The 20,408-nt window shown below is 34.9% G+C and overlaps 1 protein-coding gene across 4 annotated transcripts in view; it reads right to left on the bottom strand.

The window, feature by feature from the left end:
• SEMA3E (semaphorin 3E) overlaps positions 1-20,408 on the bottom strand; it is a 291,418-nt gene that overhangs the window by 105,762 nt on the left and 165,248 nt on the right. For all 4 annotated transcript variants that reach the window (XM_063667667.1, XM_054496699.2, XM_054496698.2 and 1 more), the window contains exons 3-4: positions 6,576-6,635; positions 3,803-3,922 (exon numbers count right to left, since the gene is read on the bottom strand). In XM_063667667.1, coding sequence (XP_063523737.1) covers positions 3,803-3,922; positions 6,576-6,635 — 180 coding nt within the window. The remainder of the gene's footprint in view (positions 1-3,802; positions 3,923-6,575; positions 6,636-20,408) is intronic.

Raw genomic sequence — 20,408 nt, 5'->3', positions numbered from 1 at the left:
GCCATCACAGCTGATATCTCCTGGTGCTATCCCTAAACTGCCACTCTTAACTCTTGAAGTAAATAAATAATCTTTGCTGGCAGGACTATGCTGAATCTCCTTAGGCACTTTCTAATCAGATATCCTGAGTCGTCCCAATTCTTAGACCTTTTATACCTGTTTTTCTCCTTCTGTTATTCCATTTAGTTTCTCAATTCATCCAAAACCATATCCAGGCCATCACCAATCATTCTATACGACAAATGTTTCTTCTAACAGCCCCACAATATCACCCCTTAACACAAGACCTCCCTTCAGCTTAATCTTTCCCACTCTAGGTTCCCACGCTGCCCCTAATCCCGCTTGAAGCAGCACTGAGAAACATCGCCCATTCTCTCTCCATACCACCCCCTAAAAATTTTCGCCACCCCAACACTTCAACACTATTTTGTTTTATTTTTATTAATAAGAAGGCAGGAATGTCAGGCCTCTGAGCCCAAGCCAAGCCATCGCATCCCCTGTGACTTGCACATATACGCCCAGATGTCCTGAAGTAACTGAAGAATCACAAAAGAAGTGAATATGCCCTGCCCCACCTTAACTGATGACATTCCACCACAAAAGAAGCGTAAATGGCCGGTCCTTGCCTTAAGTGATGACATTACCTTGTGAAAGTCCTTTTCCTGGCTCATTCTGGCTCAAAAAGCACCCCCACTGAGTACCTTGCGACCCCTACTCCTGCCCTCCAGAGAACAAACCCCCTTTGACTGTAATTTTCCTTTACCTACCCAAATCCTATAAAACAGCCCCACCCTTATCTCCCTTCGCTGACTCTCTTTTCGGACTCAGCCCACCTGCACCCAGGTGAAATAAACAGCTTTATTGCTCACACAAACCCTGTTTGGTGGTCTCTTCACACGGATGCGCATGAAAATATATATATATAATTTTTTCAAAATATATCTGATATTTAGATAATTATGTACGATATTATTTCAATCATATAAACATTCAACTATTGGAATTTGATTGAAATAATATTCAATCATATTTAAATATTCTAACATCACTCGAATATTTCAATCATATTTAATATTTAGATAATTATGTGATAAAGTTATTCAATATCATGTGTATGAAGTGGAAATACACCAAGTTCCAGTTCTGCTAATGATAATGCATCTTACATTGGACAAATCTTTCAAAGAAAATGATGATAAACTATATATATGTATGTATATATTTGTTTATTTATTTTTAAAAACTTCTAGAAGGCACTGGAGATCAATTAAGAATAGACAAAGACTAAAGAGATTTTTCACTTGAGGAAACTTCTTAATTCATGTGGAAATGAATGGCTAGGACTCAAGCAGAAAAGTGAGTGATGAAATCTAGAAGCTATGGTATGTACCCTTATAAATTATCTGCAACATCCCTGTCCAACATCTGAACTGTATGTGCAGGCAAATGAAAGGCGGTGGCTGGAAAGTTGAAAAAGGTGGCTACTGCCCATTGCAAGTTTACATGGGCTAATACACCTTTCAAGTAAACTATGCTCTGTAGGGTACATCCAATGGGGTGAGCTTAGTAGCACATTGGAGATATCAGGAGAAAGAGTACATGAATTTGAATACAAATCAATAGAATTTTTCCAATCTGAGAAGTAGAGGAAAAAAATGTTGAATAAAAATGAACTGTGTGTCTTAGATCAATGCCTAGAAGTCTAACAAATATATGTATATAGATTTTTTCTTTTTTGTTATATACATACAAGTATATATATGCATATATATTTATTATATGTTATATATAACAAATATACATATATACATATACATATATGTATACATGTATACATATACATATGTGTGTGTATATATAACACACACATATATAACATATATAACAAATATATGTATACATATATAACAAATCTATGTTATATATGTATACATATATAACAAATCTATGTATATACATATATATGTATACATATATACATATATGTGTATGTGTGTGTGTGTGTATATATATATATATATATCCTGAAGGAAAGGAGTGGGTAAATGAAGGAGAAATATTATTTGAAGAAATAATGACCAAAATTTACCAAATTAGATGGAAAGAATGACGTTATGTATCCAAGAATCTCAGTATCCTAAGAAATACAGATACTGATCCCTCCCACTTCTGCACACTAACTCACACTATTGAAACTGTTGAAAACCAAAGATAAAGACAAAATCTTAAAAGATAAAGCAATTTTAAAAGGGGAACATCAATAGGAATAAAGCTTTACTTTACATTAGATGGAGATTAGAAGACAAAGCAGTTTTGAGATACTGAAAGGAGAAAACAAAACAAAACCACAAAGCAACCATTAACGCAGAATTCTATAACCAAGGAAAATTCCTTTGAAAATAAAGGTGAAACAAAAGCATTTTCAAATAAATGAAACTGAATTTGTTTCTAGCAGATTTGCACCACAAGAGGTATATATTCTGTGTATATACATACACACGTATATACATATGTATACTTTGTTGTATACATCTATATATCCTGACCTTACAGTGGCCTGATTTGCCTTCCATATCTCTAAAGTTCTTCTTTTATATCATCTGCATTGTTCTTTAAAATGATTCAATAAATACAGTATGATGTATTTTGGATGTTACTTAATTTAATCTACACCTAGGAGTGGTTAGTTAACATTTAAAATATGCTAATGATAAAAATCTCCCTATATAGATAGTTAACAGCTGAAGTAGTTAAATCACGGGCACTCTCCAGGGGCAGCTATTAAGCACTTCAAATACTTCAAATTATATTTGCACCTGAGGGTTAACTAGTATAGGGAGTATCAGAAATAATATTTTAGTGGTGAAATGGTGTTCTTTCTATGTGGTGGCTTAAAATATTAATATTTTATGGCCACTGCTGCACTTTCATAAATTGAATTTAGGAATCATGAGTCTAGCTGCTTAACAACAGAATATCTAGAACTCTATTTTATCTATGCCTTGTTTTAATGTAGGACTCTGCCTTCCAATGTAGATGAAAAATAACAGATTCTACATGAGTATATTGTTTCATATGCTTCAGGGTAAAATTGTGATATAGAGTGCTTCAAAATGTACCTAAAATTAATGAGAGTTGAAATTCACCCAGCTTATAGGAATAGGTTATATGACTGATCTTTGAGCCTGCTTGCTAGTAAATATTATATGTGTGGCAGGATTCAGTTGGGATTTGCTTTTATTATGCAGTATCATCTACTGGCAAAATCTTAGCGGAAGAGATGTATAACTGGCATCAAGTAATATTTATCTTAACTCAGTTTGAAATCTTCCCTCCTCCTGCATTCCCTACCTCACCTGACCATGAGAAAGTAATCACAGAATCAAAAAGTCTTTGCATGTCCCTTGTAAAATATTATATTTTATTTATGTAAATTATATATATACACACCTATGCACACACACCTATATACATATTCCAGTTTGGTGGTTAAATTAATGAAAATATTAATATGACACAATAGAGAACACAGTTTGATGTTAAGAGATGTTCTTAAGTGGGCAAGTGAAGCAAATAAAATTGTTCGGTGAATTGAGTACATAGCGAATTAATTGGTTCACAGATTTTGTACCTGACAAGAATTTTAAAGGCCCAGAAAGATAATTTGTCTGTCTCAAGCAAACTGATTCAGTACATCACAAATGCTTTTATCTTTCTTGGGAAGAAATGCTGTAGTCTTTCTTTGAGAACAAGGTTGTTTTAAGCATTATTTTTATTTACAGCAATGAATGAAACATCTTACCTCCAAATGATATCCAACTCTGATGAAGGCACAAACTGGATCAAAAGCTCCAGTACCACAGGCCAGAAGATGTGTCCTGTTATAGTGATGCAAAACCCGAACATAATTTGCACATTCACCCTAAAGCAGGAAAAAAAAGGAAGGAATCTATCAGTATAATAAACATGTTTAGTCCTTTTTGATTTTTGTTTTTCCTAGCCCTAGAAAGCTCATGTTTTACCGTAAATCTCTGTTGGGTGAAGGAGGCAAGAAGGGTAGAAGAAAAGAGGACAAGAACTTGGAGAAGAAACTGGGGTGATTGAAACACATTTTGGTTAGCAGTGATGCGTAAATTACATTTTATAATGAGAGTGCATCATTTTTCATGTATTCTAGTTTAAAATTGAGGAATAAAAAAAGCAATATTCAGAAATTTCTTCAAGTGTAAAAATTCTCATGGCAATATGTTCCACTAAGTAATTAAGTTATTCCCAATGCTGTTAGTTTTTTAAGTACAGTATAAACAATGAATCAGCATAAAGTCATTAAAACCAAAAATTAGAAAAAGTATAGTTATTCATATGGAAATATGCAGTCTTTTTTTTTTTTTTTTTTTTTTTTTTTCCCAAGACAGGGTCTCTCTCTGTTGCCCAGGCTGGAACGTAGCGGTGCAATTTCGGCTCACTGCAGCCTCGCCTTCCCAGGCTCAAGCGATTCTCCCACCTCAGCCTCTGGAGTAGCTGCAACTACAGGCATGTGCCACCATGCCCAGCTAATCTTTTTGTATCTTTTGTAGAGATGGGGTTTCCCCATGTTGCCCAGGCTAGTCTCAAACTCCTGGGCTCAAGCGATCTGCCTGCCTCAGCCTCTCAAAATATGTAGTCTTTAGGGCAAACACGATTGTAATGTTTTGGAAAGTAAGTCTTATATCCTCACACTCACAAATTCACGTAAAGCAACTTCAGAGAGAATTGTTAAGTAAATATGGAAAACTAACCAATAAAAATAACATTTTGTTGTAGGACTATGATAAAATTACTATATTACTGTAAGAAATAGTAGCAGACTGGGGATCAGCAAACTTTTTCTGTAAAGGACCAGACTGTAAATGTATTTAGTTTGATGAGCTAGCTGGTCTCTGTTGCAACTATTCACCTTTGCAACTATAGCACGAAAGGAGCCATAAACAATACAAAACTAAATGCGTGGGGCTGTGTTCAAATAAAACTTTATTTACAAAAATAGGCAACAAGCCACCTTCGGCCTAGAAGCTCTAGTTTGTCAACACTGGTATTCAACTGTAAGCTTCTTGAGGACAGAATCTATTTTACACATCTCGGCGTTTCCCAGTTAATTGAGCACAGCACCTAATACATAACACATGCTTAACAAAGTTTTAATATATCCATCAGTAAGTGAATTTTATGATCAGTATACTGAATTTAAAAAAAAGTTTACAATTGCTTCAAAATCAACTTGGCTAAATTAATTTTAGCAAGCATTCTTTTGACAAATTAGGTGTTGCTATTCCATAATAAATAAATTATGAAATAAATACTAAACTCTTTTAGTGCCCAGTATTACTTGAAATCAATACATGCAATCATCAGTTAATGTCGTGTTTTATAAGGACCTGTTGCAATTTCAGCACTTTAAAGTATATGCTATAACAGTGTCAGGAGGAAAAGGCCAGTGGAATCACTTGGCAAGAACGAGGAGTGCACTATTGAATTGATTATCCAGAGCACACAGGTATATTTATTTCTTTAAGTTTGCATTCACGTGATATCTTTGGGTGACCCATATATTTGGTAGAATCTGATCATTCAGGCATGGTGAAAATATCTGTTGTTTATTTCCATAAGCACCTGCATTTCCTCTCTTGACACACCGTCACATCTGAGAGGGAGACTATTAGACCACATTATGGCTCAGCTGACCTAGGTTGACATGGCCTAAGAATATGTTCAATTAGTCAGCATCATGCTGTGGGCTAAGGCAACAGGAATGTGCTGACTCACTCCTTGGCTGTGACCCAGCTGCTACAGAGAATGGGGAGTTGGTATAATGTGTGTTAGTCATTTACATCGTTTTTTTGTTTTTTTTTTTTTTTTTACTGAAAAAAAGGATAAGTTCACTTTCACAGGCAGATGTCCAGGACTTCCTCCAGGGTGCATTTGTGTCACAAAATCAGCTAGCCACTGTTCGAATGTGAAAGTCCTATCACTGACATCTTAGTGTGTTAGGGACTGTGTCGGGGTGCTGATGCACAGCATTTTGCCACTCACACCCAGCAGGGAAACTACAGAAAGAGAGAATAATGCTTCTTAAAGTAGAAGAGACCCTAAAAATATTTAGGAATAGGTAAAATGTGTTTATTGCCTCTCTCAAACTTTTTGTTTCTTCATTCATTTCTAATTTACTAAACAATGTAAAGTGAAATCTCACAAAGAATGTGCTTAACTGTTCCTAGAAAAAAAAAATTACCTGCAATTATTTTTCTGCCAAATACATGAGAAATAAGCATTAGTATAAGGAATTTATAAACCCAAGTTGATTAAGATATTAAAAAACAAAATAAAAACCAAGATCTCAATGGCATCTCTGCTTCAATTCTACATTGAAATTAATTTTACATAATTATGTTTTATATGCCTATATATTTTTTTCTTCATGAACCAAATTGCACACATGCTTTTATAAGAGCAAATAAAAATTTCAGTGATTCAGTTCTTTGTGGTTAACTAGGGATATTAATTGATGATTTGTTTAATTTACAATGAATCATACTTACTGCATCTTTTCCCTTCATTATGCATTCTTCCATTTTTAGAGCTGTACTCGGCCAGTGTACCTAAAATAAAAGATAATGTACTATTATGACAACTGCATATAAAAATAAACCACACTGAAAACCATTTCACTTTCTTCTATAGTTCAAAACATTTCCTTTTTTTTTTTTTTCTATTTTCTGATACGATACAACGGGGATTTGTGTTATTCACATAATTATTTGCATAATTAAGAAACGTATCTCTGGGCTTTTACTTTATGATAAATCCTTTTCTTTCTTTAATATTTTTGAAGGCTCACCTCAAGTCTTGGCCCTTCAGAGGACAGCCATTCCTTAACCAGCCCATTCCCATGTTAAACCTGAGTGCTGCTCCAACTCAGGCACCTCCTGCAGTTTCTTGTGTTTTTACTACTTAACACAGAACCTGCTGTGTGGTGGGCTCTCCTAATGTTTGCTGCATACAATGATTAAAGGATGAATGACTCTTTAAATGCTGACTTATAATGTATCACCCAGTAGTATACCATACTGTCTCTTTGATTATTTATTTATTTATTTATATTTATTTTTTTGAGGTGGAGTCTGGCTCTGTCACCCAGGCTGGAGTGCAGTGGTGTGATCTCTGCTCATTGCAACCTCCACCTCCTGGGTTCAAGCGATTCTCCTGCCTCAGCCTCCTGAGTAGCTGGGACTATGGCCCACCTGGCTAATTTTTTTGTGTTTTTAGTAGAGACAGGGTTTCACAGTGTTAGCCAGGGTGGTCTCGATCTCCTGGCCTCGTGATCTGCCTGCCTCGGCCTCCTAAAGTTATTATTTTTTTTAAAACATTGTTTAACTCTACCAGTTTCCAACTGGATATCCAAAAGTTTTCATTGTATTTTAAGTTTGTTGGTTTCTTCCTTTATACATTCCTTAAAACTTATATTTTAAGTTTGTTGGTTTATTCTCTGATAAGGAGAATATATAGAATTTTTCTTTTTCACCTCCAATAGTATCTAGCACTTTCCTGATACCACAAGCAGAAATCAGTTATACTTGTTAACTGGTTCCACAAATTTCTAATTGCAAAACTTAATTTATTTTTGGAAGAAATTTTTTACTTATCAGTTTCTTTTTTTTTCTCAGACTCCTTTTGGTCCCTTTTTTGCTTAATCTATAGAATTGATTGTACTATGTGCCAGGCACTGTGTTTAGAACTTTATTTTTTCCTTCTTTTGCTTTATCAACTTATGTGCAGCGGTTTGAGTCTGTTATATTACTCAATTCATGATTCATTTTCATCAACACTCTTTAAAGGTCCCTCTTTTATCTTAGTTAATTATTTATTTCCTTCTTCCCATTCCATGTTTTATTTCCATCCCCCAGGAGGCAACTATTGTATCCTGTTACCAGGTGCCTTCTTTGTATGTATTCTTATAAAGTGTATACTATTGCTTTTTGTGCATATATTTTTAATTTATGTAAATAGTATTGAAGTTAAATCTCGTCTCTTTCTTATCTTTTTCACTAAGAACTGGGTTTTTGAGTTCCCTCAATAATCCTATGCACACATATAGTCTGCTGTTTCTGAGTGTTTTGTAATGTTAAGGTGTGGTTCCCCCACATTTTCTTATCAACTCTCCCAGCGATGGCTACCCAGATTGCTTCCAAGTCTCTATCACATCAAACAAATTGTTACCTTTTTGTACATGCCCTTTTCGGATCTGTGTATGAAAATCGTAGGCATATATACACAACATAAGAATTACTGCTTTCCAAAATGGCTACATGTCTATACCAACAATCCATGCCCCCATACCCTCACTTAGCATTATCAACTTTTCCAATTTTTGTGTCAAGTGCTTTAAATACAATATCTAATTTAATCCTTATCACAACTTTATCAAAGAGATGCTATTATTTTGGGAGTTTCTTTTAAAAATTCATATTTATCTGTGGAAACCCACATTGCAATAAATCTATGGGTGGAAGCAAAGGAATATAATCCATTTGAGTAACTGTAGCAACTGGTCAGTTCCCAAATGTTTTTGTGGCTCAAGAGCTTAAGTCTCCTACTTAATATTGTTTATCCCCACATCTGCTGGATCAATCACCTTCCCTCACCAGAATGTAAAAGCTCAGTCCACCTCCTTTCTTAAGTTCCCTCGGAATTTCAAGGGAGCACCATCTGATGTATCAATTTCATGGGCTTGGCTGGTCAGGTGATTTATCTTGGAGGGATGGTGTTTCTCGCCGAAACTCTCTACAGTTTTTACTTAATTGCCTCCATTGAAGCCAGATGATATGGTTAGGCTATGTGTCCCCACCCAATTTTCATCTTGAATTGTAATTCCCATAATCCCCATTTTTCAAGGGAGAAACCAGGTGGAGGTAATTGAATCATGGAGGCCATTTCCCCCATGCTGTTCTCGTGATAGTGAGTGAGTTCTCACAAGATCTGATAGTTTCATAAGGGGCTCTTCCCCCTTGGCTTGGCACTGCTCCTTCCTGCTACCTTGTGAAGAAGGTGCTTTGCTTCCCCTTCAGCTTCCATCATGATTGCAAGTTTCCTGAGGCCTCCCTGGCAATGCTGAACTGTGAGTCAATTAAACCTCTTTCCTTTAAAAATTATCCAATCTTGGTAGTTCTTTATAGCAGTATGAAAACGGACTAATACCACAGGCTACCTAAGAATTTTTCTGATTCCCTTTTGTAGGAAATCACTTTTCATTGTCAAGTTAACATTTTGATGAAGGAGTCAAAATAACACAGCCCAATAGCATGGGCCTCTCAAGATATCATTAACATTTTTACAAACAGCTTCTTTCTCCTCAGGATGCTTAAGAGTCCTCAGAGACCTTGGTTGAGAAGGATTCAGGTACAGCCTTTTCCAGTCCAGTGTCAATGTGTACTGTTGTTAGACTGTATTGCTAGGCCTATGACAGTAAGACAGACTCTTCTCCTGTCTACAGCAGTTTGTTTGCTCCCTTAAAGTCTCTATTATCTTCTGCTTCCCCTTCCTCTATCCATCACCATCCCAGCTTATGCTCTGTCAGCCTGGAAAGATATTCTGATTGTTGAACAAAATATTGATGTTGCTGATTGGTGGTATTTTTTATTTAGTGGCAAATTGTAATTATTTTTAGGCTAGGAGCCAACATTTAAAAATTTAAAAATCTTACATAAAAATACATATTTCTGATTTCCCTAAAAAAATATGATGAAATGCAACACTAGGCATGCATTCCTATGTGGAAATATTCCTCTGGAGTTGAAATGGAGCAGATATTCTGATTTATTTCAGACTTTTCTTTTACACGAATGATTGCTATAGGTATTTTAGTTTCTAAAATCTCATGTTTGTTTGAATCCTAAATATGTTCAAGATTCAGCTTTTTTAGGACAGGTGAGGTGGCTCATGCCTGTAATCCCAGCACTTTGGGAGGCCGAGGCGGGTGGACCAACTGAGGTCAGGAGTTTGAGACCAGCCTGACAAACATGGTGAAATCTTGTCTCTATGAAAAATACAAAACTAGCCAGGCGTGGTGGTGTGCATCTGTAATCCCAGCTGCTCCAAGGGTGAGGCCGGAGAATTGCTTGAACCTGGGAGACGAAGCTTGCAGTGAGCCAGGATCCTGCCACTACACTCCAGCCTGGGCAACAGAGTGAGACTCTTCTCAATTAAAAAAAAAAAAAAAGGAAAAATAAATAAGACTTAAGCTTTTTCTTTTTCTTAAAGCCATGCCGCATAAAATATCAGGTAAGGCATGTAAATCCCAGAAGTGAAAGAGGCTTGTCACTTAACTTATACATTATGTAGCCAAATCCATTTCCTGATACATGAGTAATAATGGGAATTTATCAAAGTGATGATAATAGCATTTTATAGTGATAAATGCTATCTGATTCAATTTATATATCATAGAAACAAGCACTCTATGGTTTGAATTATAGGTATAAACTATTACTTCGATGTTCTTATTCATTGGTGCAATGAGCCCCAAGCAGTTTTTTACTAACAATATTCAGCATCAGGTGTTCTTTAATTTTCATAGTGCAACGTATAAACTTTTAAAGGAAAACAGTTTTGGCATATAAACTTTAAGTGAAAACACAGTTTTGTTTTCGATGTTGCAACACAAGAAAAGATAAACAGAGAAAAATTGTGATATAAAGAAAACCAACCCTAAAGCAAAAAGCATACACATAAAATCCTAGAAAAGATGTTGATGTTAAGCAGTGAATCCATCAGTGGGTCATGCATGATTTAGGAAAGATATCAGTCAATATCTGGTTACAATGCAGCTTTGCATACACCTGAGGGGAGTCACTGACCCCACTATAGGTCGAATCCTAGAAGTGAAGCTGCAGAGTTTATAAACTTTACCTGATCTATTATTTTGGAAAACCATTCTTGAACTCACGGATAGATTTTAAGAAATAATTTGTAAGACCCATTCTAATTTGACATTCAATTTGATTTGGGAATTATGATTTCACTGTGGATGTATAAATTATTCAAATGGATATGCTAGAACATGTGCATGTATATATAGACTATGTATACAAATATGTATACATATATATATATAATATACAAATTCATTTAGGATCATCTATCAGGAAAGATTTTCATGACTAATTCCCTTATCAGTATGACTAGATTAGATAATCCCTTATCTATAATTCAGAATAATGCATTATGTTTATAACATAACTTAGGAGATACAGGCTGGGCTTCTTTTTACAATGTTAGCATCTCTTCTTACTCATTTTTCATTATTATGTAAAATGAAGTCTCCTTTAAACTTTAGTTTTACTGTACATTATTCTGTATTCCCCTAAATAATGGCTTCAAAATGATCATTTCCAGTTAAACACACTGTTTACGGGTTAATTCTCCATAGCATTTTTATACATCTTTTGACGGCTTTTGTTCCAGAATATCTTTTCCAATAGCCTGAAAAGATAGAGACAGAATCTCCCTCCAGGGCAAATGGAAGATTTGTTTCCTGACCAGGATAGTAAAGATCATATCTCCCTCTAGACGAAGTTTAGACAGTTTTGCTAACAGCCCCCTTATAAGATTGGGAGTTTCCTAAGCTTGGGGTCCCTCAGATGTGACACATATCCACTGAGTGCAGTGTCTACCTAGGCTGCCACACACCACTCCCTGCAGGACTGGAGGGGCAAGGACACTGATGGAAACAAGAAGCTCTTGCTGCCTGCTGTGCCATGAGTAATAGTCTTTCGTCTCTGACCCAAGAGTCTAACGTTTTCTGACAGCATCTATGAAACTGTGACAGGCTAACCTGTCCTAAGAGCGAGATAAAATCTCAGACCCTTCACAGTTTTTGTCACAAAGATAAGATATTATGTGATGGTGAAGACAATAATGGCTTTTCTAGGATTGCCAAAACATGCATTGTTCCTAGCAGCAAAACTAATAATGGCAATTGCTGTAAGAATAACAAAACTGTTCTTTCAGGCACATTTCCCAAAGAGTTTCACAACAAAATCTTTGCTGATATTTTTTCAACGGACAGTATTTCTCGCTCCTTTGATCCCTCATAGTGTTCTTATTTTCTCTATCTAGGATAGCAATGATTTGTGTACTTAATTTTAGCTCTCTTATTAGACTATAAATTACAGAGGGCAAGGCAGTAACTTCTTTCTGTCTCACTACCAGTGCCTATCTGGCACAATAGGATCTTAAGCACAGTCTGCTTTTCAACGTCCATTGATTGGCTTGTATCAGTCAATATGCCTTTTATCACATTCTTAGTGAAGTCAGTCTGTCAAAGGAGATTACAGTAAAGTTTGAGAAATCAGGTTCATTGACATGAAAATGCTGTAACATGTTAAATGAATAAAACAAGTAAAATTTTCCAGTTTAATCGGAAGGAAATACTGTAGGATTTTAGCAATAACCCTGGCTCTGAAAGACTTGTAGGATTTCTGAGGAAAAGTAGACGGATGTTTAACAGATCACTCTGAGTAGATGGAAGAAAGACAGAAAATAAGTATGAACACTTTCTACAGTAAAGTTCAATACATGGGGACCCTCCAAAGGAATAACAGAAATATAGGTTTACCAAAGTTTTTTTGTTGTTATTTTGGTTTGTTTGGTATTTTAAAACAGTTTAATAGGCTCAGGACTGCAACCAAACATTAACTCAGGTGACAATATATGGCAAAGAAAGACCTCACTGGAAATGGAAAGTTATTTTTAAAGCCATCACATAAAAATGTTCTGCCAAGCTAGTAAGGGAAATGATTTTCTTCATTTGTTTTGGCAGTCAGGATGCCTTTTGGTTCTGCTCCAGAGTTTAGCATCAACAAAAACCCATAAAATTAAGCTATTTGTTCTGCACAAAACATTTTTAAAGGCAGTTAAACAACAGGGCGTAATGTGATTTCCAAAATCTCTGTACCAAAAAAAATACAAAAAGCAAAAGGTTAAATACACATAATTTCATCACAATACCCCTACAATATAATTTAATCATTCCACTGCACATTAACAAGCCATTTACTATTCTTGCATATCTCAACGGAGAAAAATAAAATAAAGTATAAAATTACAAGGTAATTTTTTTTCTGGACTCCCTACTGAGTCACATAATTATACCAGGATTAAGGATCTAACAGCTTATTGTTACAAGATGTTGTGACACTCAGAGATTTAGGAGAGTGCAAACAAACTAACGAATATGAAATAATTTTTTAACTGTCTAAAAATTAGATTCTTTTTATTTAAAAAGAGTAAATAAAACAATTCAGTTAATATAAGTCTATCTTCATAGAATATATTTTAAGTGACTAAGCCTCTATAATTTTATCTTATATTCTCTTCCTATTTCTATTATTCTAATGAAAAGTGTTTGCCTATATTTGGGGTTTTCTTTCTGTATTTACATCTATGTGTGGCACCAGTGTCCATCAATGTACATCTTAATTATAGATCCTATAAATATTAAAAACAAGAAAATATATTTTGAATAGAACACATTAAAATAGTCTTAATGGTTTCTAAATGATAATCTTTAACCTGACACACATTATCTGTCATTATGTTTATGCCTTTATACTTAATTATAATGACTGTCATTACTCAAGCAGTTTATATTGCCAGAATTATAATATTTTGAACTATACACAAAATTTGTATTTTAAAAAGCTTATTCTCCTAATCATTTGAATTAGAAAAATATGATAACTACACACAAACATTTGTAGCCTGATGCATGGCCTTTTGTATGGATAAAATTTACTCAATTGGTATCGTTAATGTGAAATGCCATTTGACATTTATGTACAAATTGTACATAAATGCCTTTCTTCTACTCAATAAAAAATGAAATTCTAAAATACAAGAACTTTTTTCACCTTTGATGCAATAAAGTTGAATAAATAAGAAAGGCATAACTATTTTTATAAACAGAATTATCTAACAACTCTTAATACATATAGATATCCAAATTAAGTAGTGTAATTTTGGCTTTTTTTTTTTTTTTTTTTTTTGAGATGGAGTTTTGCTCTTGTTGCTCAGGCTGGAGTGCAATGGCACGATCTCAGCTCACAGCAACCTCCACCTCCCGGGTTCAAGTGATTCTCCTGCCTCAGCCTCCCAAGTAGCTGGGATTACAGGCACTTGCCACCACGCCCTGCTAATTTTTTGTATTTTTAGTAGAGACAGGGTTTCTCCATGTTGGCAAGGCTGGTTTTGAACTCCTGACCTCAGGTGATCTGCCCACCTTGGTCCCCCAAAGTGCTGGAATTACAGGCGTGAGCCACAATGCCGGGCCCAATTTTAGCTTTAAATTATAATAGTGAGAATAATTTTAGAAAAACAAGCTGAAATTTAGAAAGATAACAACTATAAATCAAAGTTTCTAAAAGTTTATTACCAAATATGAAATATTCTATGAGTTCCCCAAAATATGGCTTAAATATACAAACATTTTTATTTTTTATTTTTTTCATGAAATGGAAAAAAAAATAAAATTTTATACATTAAACAAGTATTCATATCTTCCAGAGAATAATTTTGATTTATTTTTTAGGAAATCTTAGTAATTCTCAAATGTGTACAGATTGCAAGGGGCTATTCATACAGAACATAGACAGGATAATCTGTTACCTGTGATTGAATACTGGCGTCTTCTGGGGCTCTCAGCCCTTATTATAAGTAAACAAAAGGTGTACAGTTACATCTAATACCAGTCAGTGGTTCTTCTCTACTACTGTCACCAGCAACTAATTGTTCTACTAGTTCATAACCATTACTAGGGTAAAATGCAGCCATGCAAAGGGAATAAAAGCCAAGGAGAAAGAAACACCTCATAACAAAAGCGGAACTAGCCAAACCAATGGCACACTGAAGACCAATATGGGAAACAGGAAGTTGATCTCAAAGCAATAACCTGGTTCTCAGTGATGGCTTCTAATACAGATGTACCTGGTTATAAATTCTAACTGCTACTTACCGGCTTCATGGCTCTATTCTCATTTTCCATCCATTTATTCATCATGCTGCTGCCAAAGTAATCACTAAACTACAATTCTAATTATTTTATGCCCATATTGAGAATCCACCAGTGACTTCTGCATTGCCTAGAAGATTCCGTTTCAACAGCATTGCAGTCAGTATTCTTCATGAACTAGTCTGTGTTTTCCATCCTTAACTCTTACTGCATACCCTCTTCCCACCCACATGTCTCCAACCCATCTATTTACTTCAGCTGAAAACATTAGTCATTATTCTATACTGCTCTAAAATTTCTGTCCTTCCTACCCCTGCTTTCTCTGTTCTCACTCTCAATCAAAATTCTATTATTCAAAGCCCAATTTAAAGTATGTCTCCTCCAGGAACCACTCCTCCAAAACTTTCTTAGCATTTTATTTGAACCTTTATTATCTATTCAAATTGTGCCACCTATGGCACATGTATATCTATCTATCTTGTCTATCATATTATAAATATTTTAGGGTAGGCACTGTTTTATTCATTTTTGCATACTTCGTATCCCCACATATGTTTCTAGAACTTACTTAAGTAACACCTAAAAATATGTAATACTTCTATCCCTCACTTTCTATGGTAGCACATTAGAATCATCTAGCTTCAATAATAACAATGAAGATAGTAAATATTAAGGCGGAGCTTACTGTGTTTCAGGCACTGTTCTGGGCACTTAATAACTCACCTAATCTTCTCACAAAAGCTAAGAGAAAGATACTATGGATATCTGTTCTTACAGTTAAGAGAACTGAGAAACAGAGCTGTGGACTAATTTGCCTGGAATCTCTCATTTAATAAGAGGTAGTGTTCAGATGGGAGCCCTAACAATGTGGCTATAGAATCCGTGTTCTTTGCTGTTACACTCTGGTCTCTGCTCTCTTCAAAAAGTCCTCTAATATAATTGAATTAAAATAAGTTAAAATAAAAACTAAAATTAACATGTTGGCTTCAATTGTTAAACACAAACAATAAGGAAACACAAATACCCTAGATCTAGTGCTTCTTTTTGGTAAATATAAATAAATATGATGAATATGAATAACTAAAACAGTTTTTCTCATAGAAAAAAGAAAATGGCAGAAAAATGCTTTCAACACTTTCAGGTGCAATGTGGAAAATCTTACCATGCATAATATTCAGAGGAATTTTATTTTTGGTTAATACTAATTTTAGCTGACTAAACAATATTATCACAACCACTATTTTAAAATGCCATTATAGGCTGGGGGCAGTGGCTCATGCCTGTAATCCTAGCACTTTGAGAGACCTAGGCAGGTAGACTACCTGAAGTCAGGAGTTTGAGACCAGCCTGGCCAACATGGTGAAACTGTCTCCACCAAAAATACAAAACAAAATTAGCTGGGTGTGGTGGCACACACTTGTAATCCCAGCTACTTGGGGGCCGAGGTAGGAGAATCAATTGAACCCTAGAGGCAGAGGGTGCAGTGAGCTGAGTTTGTGCTACTGCACTCCAGCCTGGGTGACAGAGTGAGACTCTGTCCAAAATAAATAAATAAATAAAATGCTATTAGTATTAAAATGTTTTAAAGTCACAGGGAATGTTTTTTCTATACTTTTCTTCAAAGAGTTGTCTGAATTACAGCTAACAGAATAGTTGTGTAAATAGTGGGTTGGCTGTAACAAAATACCAAGATATTTTGTAGTTATTACTTTTGTTTTTGGATTTCCCTAAATATATTTTTGATATAGCTAAAATATTCAATTTTCCATGAATTGCTTTTTTAGCTATTTAAAACTTAACAATTTTACTGAATCTATTTAAATCTTCTTAGACTTAAGTTCAATTAAATTATACCAGCAACTGAAGTTTAAATAACTATGCATTACGTAGAAATAAAATTTAATTCTGCTTAATGAAAGCTCCTAACCAGAAAATCTAGTCATAACATAATAAAATGTCATTATCTCTTCTGGTCGCATCTTGAAATTACAAGTTATAAATAAATTGCAGGGAATGGGTATGAGAAGAAACATATACATTTATTTTCAAATTATCTATTAATAGATTGGATGTTCTTCTTCAATACAAAACTATAATTTAATAATTGAGTAGTAAGTGAAAGAAAACTTAATGAGGACTCTTTTAATAAGAGAAAAATGAATGGCAATTTAAACATGAATAGCCATGAATGCCAATGGTTAGAGCCCTATCCCAATTTAGAGACTTTGAAGCTTATAAACACTTTTTTTTTTTTAAAGAGACAAATGCAGATGTGGGTTGAATTTATGGTCAATCAAGTGAAAAATATCTGCGAGGATGTTTTGTTTTTCCCTTTCCAAGTATTCTATCCACACAAGATCCTGATATTGTCACATTATGATTAGAAGGTCTCAGATGCTTTAATTTTTTACTTAGACAATAGTTTTCTTTAGTTCAGCCCAAGGTCTTTTTGCACTAAAGGACACTAGAGAAAGCTAAATAAATAAATAAATAAATAAAACAATGCGTTTTTTTCAATTTCTTAGAATGTTAAATCAGAATTTGATTGAAATCAAAATTCTCATCTAAGAAGTCTTACATTATCTGGGGATTTTAGAGACTTTTATATAGAGTAAAATGCAAAAACTATTCTCTGTGAGGAGTTGGGAGATTCTCACATTAGATAATGCAAATGGAGTTACTAAATTGGAAGTTTTAGAGTGAAGAGTATGCTTTAGCATCAGCACTGAGTTTTGCAATTTATAGTGAGGGTTTAGGGTCTTTAATGAATGTTACATAGGTGCAACAGAGCAGAAGTTCATTGGGAAAGAGTATGATCACGTGGCCTGGGAAATGCAGCGAGTTAAATAATTTAGAAAGCAAAGCCATTATCTAAAAACACTAATACAATACAATAAGTTTATTAAATTACAGATTATTATCTATTTCAAAATTGTATGGAAAAATTATTCTTATAAGTGTGCATATTCATATAAGTTCTGGTTATTATTTAGAAAATAATTATTTAGTACCACATATAGCACTGGTATTTCCAAGACCAGCAAGGATACTTAATACCCCAGCATTTCACAACCCTCATGCACATTACAATCACCTGAGAGAGTTTCAAAAAGTACCACTATTTAGTCCTCACATCAGTTTAGAGGTAGAGCCAAAACACAGATATTATTTACACAATCCTTAGGTGTTCACTAATGTGCAGCCAAGGTTGCAATTACTGCCACACTGTGAAAGAGGATTCTTCCCCTGTTTGCCAGAGGAGAAGTGGGTAGGTGGTGGATAGGTGGCTTGGGATGTAAGGGTAAGAAGAAGGCAGACAAAATTAACCTAAACGAAATTCAACAATAACTAGTCTGAAAGTGGTTGTGATAATAAGCACAGTAAGATTTGCAAGAGGCCAGGCGCAGTGGCCCACGTCTGTAATCCCAGCACTTTGGGAGGCCGAGGCGGGTGGATCACGAGGTCAGGAGATCAAGACCATCCCAGCTAACACGGTGAAACCCCGTCTCTACTAAAAATACAAAAAATTAGCCGGTTGTGATGGTGGGTGCCTGTAGTATATAGTGAAAATTATGGAGCAGGAGTTGTTAACTGGGGCCCGAAAAAAGAATTCAGGGAATGTCCCAACTCAGAAATCAGAAAAAAAAAAAAAGAGTCATTATTGCATTAATCATTAACTTCTAACTGAAATTTAGCATTTCTATCAGATAATATATAAATGTAGAAGGCAAACTATAGTAGTAGTAGTAGTATCTGCAGTCTCATTACCAAGAGGAAATATATTTCAATGTTACTTTAGAGTTGTTGCAATTATCTCAAAACATCATTAACACTCATTATTAATTGGAAATGTGGGTGCTTATGGGTGAGACCTGTTGCTAGGTTTTATCACTTAATATGTTAATAAATAAGGTATGTGTCATCATATCATAAATTGCCATTTTAATATCATAATAGCTGTATTTAAAATATTTATAGTTTGATAACTTTATTTTAATATTTTACTTTGTAATTCTACATATTTACTTTATGCATTTAAGTGTCCCTAGGTTTTGCCAGACTGCCAAATGAATCCATGTCTCACAAGGAAATTAAGCACCTCTAGACAAACTACATTTGTTGTTGATTTTTGTAGACAGAAAAAGAAGAAATAATAATGTAGAAAAGACAGAAAATAACTAGCCCTTAAGAAAGGTCAACAAGCTGGGACCCAGAGCATGGGCTTAAGCAGTGACATTTCATAAAAGGAGGGAGTACTGACAATATGACAAGGAAGGAGGTGGGAAACATCATGTGGAAACAGTAGATGTGGTGATGGGAGGGTGAGGATCAACATGTTCAATGGCTCCCATTTTCTAAATGAAGTTAAAATTGAAGGTTATTTATCTTCCCTGAAGAGATCATCAGGACTAATCCATCATGACATACCGCTGTTTTCCATAGTCACCATGGGAAGTATTGACCCGACCCACTTCCAGGTCAACAGTGAATACTTGGACTCATACATCACATAGCTCTGTACCACCCCCAATCTGACCCCACCTTTCCAAGACCTCAAACCCATCTGTGAAATCCTTTGGAATGTCATTGACAAAATCCCTGCAACTTCAATCTTTCTCTCTCCATGTCCCTTTACCTTCTTGCTCTGGTTAAAATCAGGTTGTCCCTTGAGAACACTGTTTCTCTATCAGATATGGTGGTGGCTTTTTTACTCTAAACCCACATGTGAGGAAAATATTTTCACTGACCACGCTCGCCTTCTCACTAATTTTTTCCTCTCTAAATTCACCTACTCAATAAAGATTTAAAATAATAAAACCCTAGTTGCTTTAAAGTTCATGTGGTCACAACCATACCACCTGCTACCTTCCTCCTTGTCATTTACCATCATCCATTGCTACTTTCTCCTCTTTAATTGAATATGTTTTCACCTAGCTTACTATCCTTCTCTTCACATAGATGATTCATCAACCATCACACTTGCAAGTCGATGCCTGTCCATCTGTTTCAATGACCTGGTCCTTCAAATCAGCCTGAGGCACATGCTCTGATGTTACTTTACCAGTTCTGCAGTGTAACTAGTTAAAACTGGTCATTGAGCCTTGAAAAATGGATAGTGGGCATTTAATTTTGCTGTCTTCTTAAATATCACCTCGCTAGAAAATATTTTCTTGACCACCCTACTCTCCTCACCAACCTCTACTGTCTTACCTCCACTAAGTTGTTTTATTTTCTTTATAACGTGTATCATATCTGGCATTATATTATAATATTATTTTATTTTTCCAGTGTATTTCCTAATTTTATACTCAATGTGTTCTGAAATAATTCTAGGGTTATTAAAATTATGATCAAATAAAGCTAAGAA

The sequence above is a fragment of the Pongo pygmaeus genome, chromosome 6 (assembly GCF_028885625.2).
Source record: "Pongo pygmaeus isolate AG05252 chromosome 6, NHGRI_mPonPyg2-v2.0_pri, whole genome shotgun sequence".
NCBI classification, from domain to species: domain Eukaryota; kingdom Metazoa; phylum Chordata; class Mammalia; order Primates; family Hominidae; genus Pongo; species Pongo pygmaeus.
The sequence above is the reverse complement of the archived record's forward strand: the minus strand, read 5'-3'. Positions and strand labels throughout refer to the sequence as shown.